The sequence below is a fragment of the Neltuma alba genome, unplaced genomic scaffold (assembly GCF_004799145.2).
Source record: "Neltuma alba isolate B1F8T4 unplaced genomic scaffold, ASM479914v2 tig00010840_pilon, whole genome shotgun sequence".
NCBI lineage: Eukaryota > Viridiplantae > Streptophyta > Magnoliopsida > Fabales > Fabaceae > Neltuma > Neltuma alba.
The window spans coordinates 281,478-291,835 of record NW_021635638.1 but is presented as its reverse complement, the minus strand read 5'-3'; the positions used below and the strand labels follow the sequence as shown (position 1 = coordinate 291,835).

Sequence of the window (10,358 nt, the reverse complement as noted above, 5' to 3'; positions counted from 1 at the left end):
GCTTGTTAACTAAGCAAGTTTTATACGTCATTTATTTTATGACCGCAATAGTAAAAAAAAACATATGCATCAATGTCATTCACACTTAGTTCAATGCAAAAGCATATATGCATTATTATCATTCACAATGTTTTAAAAAACATAAAATATATCCATCACTTCATCACAAGCACATCATAGCATTATAAGAGGATTACTAAGTATAAGAGTGATGATTTTCAGTGAGCTTCAACCACAGTAGTACTCATCTTATTAACTGAATTAACTCCTTTACTAATTGATGGATTTGAATCATAATACTTATTTTTCTTGAAAAGAAATGCCGGTTGCTTTGGAGGGGGAAGAGTCGAGTCATTATCCAACATGAAAACAACTTCTGACATGGTAGGCCTATCTGTTGCATATTCTTGCTCACATAGAAGCCCAATCTGGATGCATTTGAGAACTTCATGTTCAGGGCATGTTTCGCCTAGTAATGATGGATCAACAATTTCCATAGCTCGACTTTCTCTCCAAAGATTCCAAATCTGAAATGATTGAATTCATTAAGTAGACTATTAGAAAGGAACAAACTTGACTCAAGTTGTTCATTATTTGTACTTATATGTCCAACAAAAGTACAAGTAATGTCATCATAATGACCATTATTCTTCCTGCTAGTAACAATTTCCAAAAGTAAAACTCCAAAACTGCATGCATCTGATTTTATTGAAAAAATTCCTTCCATTGCATATTCAGATGACATATAACCACCGCAACAGATTAATAAAATTTGTTAATCATCATTTCAACTAGAGATGCTTCATTTTATAGCGTTGAATTGTTTTGTTTGCATTTCTAGCATATTATGTCATATGAATATATTGACTTTGAATTTGAATGGTGTCACATCCTGAGAAATTTTACCTGGACATAGGAAGTTAAAAATTGGAATAAGGTCTAATATAGAAACTAGATGGGGAGACAAAATAACTTTTGAGGTAAAACCCTGATGAGGTCTGGGCTGGTATTTTCGTAATTATCAGTTTAGGAAAGGCAAAATGGGAAATTTGGAGAATAATTTTAGAAAATTCCCGAAAAATGGTAAAAGTATAAGTTAGAGGTTTTAGAAACTTGGTTGAGGCCCAAAAGGTGGAATTATTGTGAAAATAAATTGTTACGGAATTTCCCGCAAATGGAGGTTTTTGGGAAAATACTGGGAAATCGGAGGAAAATAATTATTTTAATTAGTTAAAGGCCTCAATAATTCTAAAAAAATATGAAAAAAATCATCTAAATATTTATTTGAATTTATAAAATTGGTTTTAGGCCTTGAAAGTCCAGGAATTAATTTTAGGGAATTTATTTTCCTACAGTAACACCAATAGAGGCCTAATCGGAGAAAATTTAAAATAAATACCTAGAGGAGGCAAAAAATTATGAAAATTTTCAGACCATGTTCTCATATTAAAAAGTGAATTATCATGAAGAGAAATAAATTTTTGGAGGTCTATAAAAGTTATGAAATGTTACTAGTGAATAGTAACTGATAAAGTTTCGGAATGGTTTGGGATTTTGATTTGGATTGTGGGCTATCTTTTTGGACCAGCCTAAACAATTTGTGAGGCCCATATTAGGCCCAATTCAAGCCCAATTTCGTGCTTCTTCTAGAAAGCTCTATTTTTAATTAAATAAAATGCAAAATTAAGGGATAATTGTTGGAATAATCTAGAGCTTGGACATATGGATAGATCTGAAGCTATGAGGCATTTGATGGCTGCCAAATCACCTTATTTCAGCCATTTTGGATGTCCAAAAATCAGAGGGGAAAGGCAGCTTGGTTTTTCTATAAATATCCCTTCCTAAAATACAAGAAAATGTTGGAAAAATTGGAAAAAAGAGGGGAGGTGCTGCCATTTTCATTTTTGACCAAGGGAGATTGAATTTGTGGAGGTTTTGGATAAGGAATCATTCAAGTTACATCAAAAAAGCATCAAGGTATGCTTAAACCCTCTTATCATTAAATTTCAAGCTAGTTTAGTTAGATTTTTGGCTTGAAATTCCAAGGCTAGATGCTACCCCATTTCAACGATCGTGGAAGGTTTATGGAAGGATAGAAAACCTTAAATATCAAGTGGAATAAGCTTGTTCAAGTTGTATATGGAATGGTTTTTGAAAGAAAATATACCTAGGGTTCTATATGTTCATTTTAGCCAATGGGGTGTTCTTGCTGGAGGAGTTTGTTTTGCATTAATTTGATGATTCTAATGGGTTTAAAATATGTTTTTTGTGTAGGGATATACTAAAGGGAAGTGTGTAAAATCATTAGAATCAAAAATGAAAATTTTGGAAGCTTAAAACCCCCTATTCGGGCAAGAGTAATTCATGAGGAAGAAGTTTGATTTTCAAAAATATGATTCCATATTTGAATTCCTCATGAAAAATTGTGTAGGAATGAGTCATGATGTTCTTGATTCTTAAGGAGGAATTATTTTGTTAAAAATGCAAGAAAAATGGGGAAAATGTTAAGTTAAAGAGAAAGTGTTATGTTTAAGTGGTTTGGCTATTAATGTTGCCTATTTTAATGCTTGATTTAATAGGCTTTGTGAGAAGGAATCGATGAGGATCATTATCCCTTAAGGAGACCAAATTAATCAAGTGATAAAAGGTAGCATTGAATTATAATTTGATTGTTTATCTTGTTTGTTTATTGTGATTATGTTGATTACTTGAGTTGAAGAATTTATACGGTGATAATGGTTGACTTTATGACATTTGTTTGTGCTTTGGCCAAATGCATAGAAATATGTCCATGTGAAATTGTTGATGTTCCTCTTTTGGTATCATGCCATATATGATTTTATGTGACTTGAGGATATTTGAAGTTTTATAACGTGTCACATTATACTTGCTTGATTTACTTGACGATTGTAATTCATTGCTTCTGAGATTTCAATGAAATCTAACTCCCCTCAATGTATAAATAGTAATAGGAATCTCAGATGTTGTCACTGAGAGCAAGAAGAAAGAAAAGGGATTCACTTGGAAGAGGAGGAAGTATATTGTTGTTGAAATAATACTATGTAATTATATGCATTGTTATGTGCATGTATGAAATTATATCGAATTGTTGTATCAGTGATAAGGGTGCTTTACATGTGAATAATTGGTTAAGGAATCATGATTAAACATGTGTCATATCATTAGAAAAGCTAGATGAAAGGAAAAGAAAAAGAAAAGGCAAGAATGGTATAGAAAAAGGATAAAGGTTGACTTTTTAGGAGCAAAGTTTGAGGTTGACTTTTTAGGAGCAAAGTTTGACCAAGTAATTTTGAGTAATGGGATGAATTTCGATTTGAAACATGGCATGCCTATAGATCTCATTTTTATCTCTAAAACAAGTGGTAATTTATTAAATTTGAAGTTTTCTATAGAAAGTACCCTTCCAAAGTTGGGCATAAATCCTGAAAAATTAAAAAATGACCAAATGAATAGTGCCACTTTGAGTGAAATCTGGGACTGATGCATGAGATCTAGATACCAATGACTATTTTTCCTTTAAAGAGCATGTCAAGAGCTTTTCATAGAACTTGGAATCACTCCGTTTCAATTTTTCTACAATTAGTTGTGAATTTTTAAAGCTGGCTCAAATTGCTGTGAATAGTGTACAGAAATCCGAAAATGGAAATTTTAAAGTTGAAATTCTTTTACCCTTCAACCTTGTATGATGACTTTAAATGGTTCCAATGGATATTAATAAGGTAATAAAGGAGGTGTGATAAATAGGCTGGAATAAATCACAAACCTATCTAGCTTATGTTGAAATGTTATTTGAGTAAAAAAATGGATTTGTCTAGCATCAAAATTTACATTATTTAGATATAGATATTGCATATATGTAGAAAATCATTGCCAACGAAATACTAGTGTAACTTTACTAGTATTTTTCGAACTTGTGGAAACTAGGAATGTGTACGTGTAATGCAATGCTAGATAACTGAAGTGATATAAGCTATCGAGTACTTACTAAGTTCTAACAACACGGTTTGTGATTGCTTCAGTTTGGTTTCCACCAAATATTCTTGCCATACCAAAATCTGCAATTTTTGGGTTCATTACAAGATCCAACAAGACATTGCTAGCCTTTAAGTCTTTATGAATTATTCTTAATATTGAATCTTGAAAAGGGTATAAAATTCCTCTTGCAACTCCACAAATGATGTCAAATCTTTTCCTCCAATCTAACTTTGGCTTGTTTGCTTGATCTAAATAAAAGTGGTAAACTATATATTAAAAGTGAAGAATGGTGCAAGATCAATTCTCTCTTTTTCCAAAATTGAAAAATTTGACAACAAATTTTGTATATATAGAAAAATTAAATGATAAGGAGGCATGCCAAAGATGAAAGAGTCCAAGCTTTTGTTTGGCAAATATTCATATACCACCATCTTTTCTTCTCCATCTACGTAACAAGCTAAGATCCTTACAAGATTTCTATGTTGAAGCTTTGCAATTAAAGTAACCTCATTCCTGAATTCTTCAATGCCTTGTCCAGAATACCTTGATAGCCTCTTAACTGCTATTTCCATTCCATCTTCAAGTAGACCCTGATGTCAAGAGCCATAATTTAATTCATGAATGTATGCATTTCATCTTTGTTGTATGAAACCATGACTATAAATTATAAGCTAATGGCAATGAAAACAATGTTAATCCAATTTATGAAATTTCAGACTATTTATACATAGAACATCTACCTTGTATACTAAACCAAAGCCACCTTTTCCAAGCATATTAGCATCTGCGAAATTGTTTGTTGCCTCAACGATGTGCTTTTGGTCAAACAGAGTTAAATTGGAGTCGTCTTCTCCTTCAAAAAAAAAAAATTCTTTGTGCATTCTTTTTGCTGTGTGAAATAAAAATTGAACAAAAAACAACGCTAGAGATGAGTTGTAATACAGCCAATTAATCACTACTGCAGATTGAAAAGACAAACCTTCTAGTCGGTATAGATTGTCCTAACTCAACAACTTCATTTGTGGGGCAAAAAGATAGAAATAAAACTCACCTTGATTCCTGTTCTTTATTACAAACTAACATAAGGAAGAGATCAACAGGAACGTTATCAAGCAAAAAGAAATGACGATGAGGGTCACCATCCCCTTCTTGCCAAGAGAACCATAATGCTTTTTTTCATATCTAGCTGCAAACAATAGGTCACCAAAGAGGAATTTAAGTTCAAGCAAATAATATAAGCTTAAAATGTTTTTTTTTCCCCGCATGAATTATCATGATACTTATGAGAGCTTATAGTGTTAAATTGTTGGCGGCAAGGTCAGTCAATTTTGTGTCTCCCCAGAACATACAACGACGTTACATGAGAACCTGTGAGATATAGAAGTCATCCTAACTATGTGATATATATATATATATATATCTCTCTGTGTGTGTATTATCTGAGAGAAGTTAAATGAATATGCTCTCGCCAGTGTGGGAAAATGATACTTCTTACAATAGAGCACGCTGTGTATAGATTTAAAGATCCATCTATCCATAGGCTTTGATAAAAACGCTTCTTTATTTTGAATTTGTGCCCAAAACGTTCAGCTTCAGGCTTGAAGCCTCAAATGTGCATTCCTCTAATACTTTCCTCTAATGCTCTCTATTGTCTATTATGATATCCTAATTTTGCAAATATTTTATTTTGAATTTTTCTTTTAATGATTCAATTTTACATAAAATTAGTGACATACTGATATCTTGAATAAAAAAAATAGTGCCATTTTAAAATTTTTATGATTTTTCAAAAACATTTTTTTGATTTTGAGGCACATTAAGGGTTGGGAGGCTGGGACATCACGAAAGATGGCAAGGGGAGACACATTAAAGGCCCCAAACCTTCCGCTTCAGACTATTTATCTTCCCAATTTGTGCCTCATATATAAGTTTTCTCAATTTGATCACTTGCAGATACAATCATTATCAATAATGATATTTGGCTAATATATCATCAATATAAATAATAATCAGTCTGCATGTCATAAAATGTTATAAAATGACAAAAATAAATTTTACAATTCAAGTAAATAAAATACTAGTCTCATTAACTAATCTCTTAAATTTAAAAAATAATTAATATTAATTAAATGAAGAAAAATTTTAGAGAAAAGGGCATGTTTCAAAAAGAAATAAATTATTTAATTTTTTAATTTGTAAATAGTTTTTATTAAAATTAAATAATATGATCACAAATAAACATATTACATTCATGGTACTAAAAGTTCTTTTCAAAAGTAAAGAATGTACCCAATTCATTTGCATCCACACGCACATACAAATCTTGGCCCACATTTTCCAATTTCGAATGTTATGATGTCTTCCATATCAGCATGCCATGTCAAACATCCACTTTCTTTGACCTCATCCGCATTCGTATACGCTACACACGAACAATCCCTCAGGTACTTTTCCTCACAACTTTTCAAGTTCATACCCTCGCTCTTATCCACAGGTGCCTTTGATGTATCTGGCACCTTCACATGTGCCACTTTTACAAACCCCTCCCCGCTACGACACGTGGACACATTCTTCTTTCTCACACACCCACTTGACCCATTTCTCATATTCCACTCAAATGGGTTCATGGGTTCGAATCCGGGCAAGCATACACACTCAAACTTGTTCATATTATATGGGTTACACTTAGTATTCAACCCACACCGACGATAGTGGTCACAGTCCTCTGTCAGACCATACCAAACTTGGAGCCAATTATTCTCCTAGCTCGCCAAATAGTTCGTGTCTCATGACCAGTGTTGTCTAGCACACATAAAAGCTGAATCTGGATGCTTTTCAGAACTTCATGTTCAGGGCATGTTTCATCTAGTAATGATGGATCAACAATCTCCATAGCTCGACTTTCTTTCCAAAGATTCCAAATCTGAAATGATTGAATTCATTATTAAGTAAGTAGACTATTAGAAAAGAACAAACTTAATTCAAGTTGTTCATTATTTGTACTTACATGTCCAACCAAAGTAGAAGTAATGTCATCATAATGACCACTATTCTTCCTGCTAGTAACAATCTCCAAAAGTAAAACTCCAAAACTGTACACATCTGATTTTATTGAAAAAATGCCTTCCATTGCATATTCAAGTGACATATAACTACTGTGAAAGGTTAATGAAAATTTTCAATCATCATTTCAACTAGAGATACTTAATTTTGTAGCGTTGAATTGTTTTGTTGTTATATCTAGCATATTATGTCATATGAATATATTGACTTTGAATTTGAATGGGCTGGAATAAATCACAAACCTATCTAGCTCGTGTTTAAATGTTATTTGACTAAGAAAAATGGATTCGTCTAGCATCAAAATTTACATTATTTAGATATAGATATTGAATATATGTAGAAAATCATTCACAACGAAATATTACTTCAAAATGTAGCTTTTACTAGTATTCTTCGAAGTTGCGGAAACTAGAATGTGTACGTGTAATGCAATGCTAGTGAACTGAAGTGATATAAACTATTGAGTACTTACTAAGTTCCAACAACACGGTTTGTGTTTGCTTCAGTTTGGCCTCCACCAAATATTCTTGCCATACCAAAATCTGCAATCTTTGGGTTCATTGCAAGATCTAACAAGACACTGATAGCCTTTAAGTCTCTATGAATTATTCTTATTCTTGAATATTGATGAAGGTATAAAATTCCTCTTGCAACTCCACAAATGATGTCAAATCTTTTCCTCCAATCTAAGTGTAGTTTGTTTGCTTGATCTAAATAAAAATGGTAAACTATATATTAAAAGTGAAGAATGGTGCAAGATCAGTTCTGTCTTTTTTCCAAAATTGAAAATTTTGACAATAACTTTTATATATATGGAAAAATTAAATGATAAAGGAGACATACCAAAGATGAAAGAGTCCAAGCTTTTGTTTGGCAAATATTCATATACCACCATCTTTTCTTCTCCATCTACGCAACAACCTAAGATCCTCACAAGATTTCTATGTTGAAGCTTTGCAATTAAAGTAACCTCATTCCTGAATTCTTCAATGCCTTGTCCAGAATACTTTGATAGCCTCTTAACTGCTATTTCCATTCCATCTTCAAGTAGACCCTGATGTCAAGAGCCATAATTTAATTCATGAAGCTATGCATTTTATCTTTGTTGTATGAAACCATTACTATAAATAATAAGCTAATGGCATTGAAAACAATGTTAATGCAATTTATGAAATTTCAGACTATTTATACATAGAACATCTACCTTTATATACTGAACCAAAGCCACCTTTTCCAAGCACATTAGCATCTGCGAAATTGTTTGTTGCCTCAACTATGTCCTTTAGGGCAAACAGAGTTAAATTGGAATTGTCTTCTCCATCAAAAAAATATTCTTCGGGCATTCTTTTTGCTGAGTGTAATAAAAATTGAAAAAAAAACGTAAGAGATGAGTTGTAATATAGCCAATTAAGCACTACTGTAGATTGAAAAGACAAACCTTCTAGTAAGTTTATGTGCAGTGTATAGATTGTATTAACTCAAGAAATTCATTTGTGGGGAAAAAGATAGAAATAAAGCTCACCTTGATTCCTTTTCTTTCATACAAGCCAACATAAGAAAGAGATCACCGGGAACGTTATCAAGCAAAAAGAAATGACTATGAGGGTCACCATCCCCTTCTTGCCAAGAGAACCATAATGCTTCCTTTCATATCTAGCTGAAAACAATAGTTCACCAAAGAGGAATTTGAGTTCAAACAAATCATATTAGCTTTAAATGCTTTTTTTTTTCCGCATGAATTATCATGATACTCCTGAGAGCTTATAGTGTTAAATTGTTGGCGGTAAGGTCAGTCAACTTTGTGTGTCTCCAAAACATACAACGAGGTTACATGAGAACCTGTGAGATAAGTCATCCTAACTATGTGATGCGTGTGTGTGTGTTATCTGAGAGAAGTTAAATGAATATGCTCTCACTAGTGTGGGAAAATGATGCTTCTTATAATAGGGCACCCAGTATGTAGATTTAAAGATCCATCTATCCATAGGTTTGGATAAAGACGCTTTATTTTGAATTCGTGCCTAAAACGTTCAGCTTCAGGCTTGACCTCAAATGTGCATTCCTCTAATACTCTATTATCTATTATGATATCCTAATTTTGCAAATATTTTATTTAATTTTTCTTTTGATGATTCAATTTTACATAAAATTAGTGACATACTGATATCTTGAATTAAAAAAGAAATAGTGCAATTTTAAAATTTTTATGATTTTTCAAAAAACAATTTAAATTTTGAGGCACATTAAGGGTCGGGAGGCTGCGACATCACAACAGATACCAGGGGGAGACACATTAAAGGCCACAAACCTTCCGCTTCAGACTATTTATCTTCCCAATTTGTGCTTCACATATAAGTTTTCTCAATTTGATCAGTTGCAGATATAATCTATCAATAATGATAATAGGCTAAAATATCATCAATATAAATAATAATCAGTCTGCATGTCATAAAATGTTATAAAATGACCAAAATAAATTTTGCAATTAAAGTAAATAAAATACTATTCTCATTAACTAATCTCTTAAAATTAAAAAATAATTAATAGTAATTAAATGAAGAAAAATTTTAGAGAAAAGGTCATGTTTCAAAAAGAAATAAATTTTTTAATTTTTTAATTTCGTAAATGGTTTTTATTAAAATTAAATAATATGATCTCAAATAAACATATTACATTCATATTACTAAAAGTTTTTTTGTCACTATTAAAGTAGTTATATTTAATTTTGTACTGTTAATAACAAAAACCAAAAAGAAGTGAAAGTAAAGAACGTACCCAATTCGTTTGCATCCACACGCACATACAAATATTGGCCCACATTTTCGAATGTTCTGATGTCTACCATATCAGCATGCCACGTCAAACACCCACTTTCTTTGACCTCATCCGCATTCGTGTACGCTGCACACGAACAATCCCTCAGGTACTTTTCCTCACAACTTTTCAAGTTCATACCCTCGCTCTTATCCACACGTGCCTTTGATGTACTGGCACCTTCACATGTGCCACTTTCACAAAACCTTCCCCGCTACGACACGTGGACACATTCTTCTTCCTCGCACACCCACTTGACCCATTTCTCATATTCCACTCATATGGGTTCATGGGTTCGAAGCCGGGCAAGCGCACACACTCAAACTTGTTCATATTATATGGGTCACACTTACTATTCGACCCGCACCAACGATAGTGGTCACAGTCCTCTGTCGGACCATACCAAACTTGGAGCCAATTATTCTCCTTAGCTCGCCAAATGGTTCGTGTCACATGGCCAGTGTTGTCTAGCACCGTTATTAAGA

General features: G+C 32.6%; 1 protein-coding gene across 1 annotated transcript; it reads right to left on the bottom strand.

Annotated features, from left to right (window-relative positions):
* Positions 1–218: 218 nt before the first annotated feature.
* On the bottom strand, positions 219–8,402 carry LOC114759398 (receptor-like serine/threonine-protein kinase SD1-8). The gene is made up of 10 exons (XM_028948567.1): positions 8,274–8,402; positions 7,903–8,077; positions 7,532–7,769; positions 7,064–7,151; positions 6,736–6,919; positions 4,737–4,849; positions 4,376–4,586; positions 4,007–4,244; positions 614–752; positions 219–527 (listed from the first exon to the last, which is right to left on the bottom strand). Exons 1-10 carry the CDS (start codon positions 8,400–8,402, stop codon positions 219–221), a joined length of 1,824 nt encoding a protein of 607 aa, XP_028804400.1.
* Between the last annotated feature and the right edge of the window lie 1,956 nt (positions 8,403–10,358).

Excerpts from the sequence above, each read along its gene's own strand:
- LOC114759398 (XM_028948567.1), bottom strand. The coding sequence starts at position 8,402 with ATGCCCGAAGAATATTTTTTTGATGGAGAAGACAATTCCAATTTAACT. Across the intron at positions 7,152-7,531 it reads AACCGTGTTGTTGGAACTTA|TAGTTATATGTCACTTGAAT; the intron begins GTAAGTACTCAA and ends AACCTTTCACAG. Across the intron at positions 4,587-4,736 it reads GCTTTGGTTTAGTATACAAG|GGTCTACTTGAAGATGGAAT; the intron begins GTAGATGTTCTA and ends TCTTGACATCAG.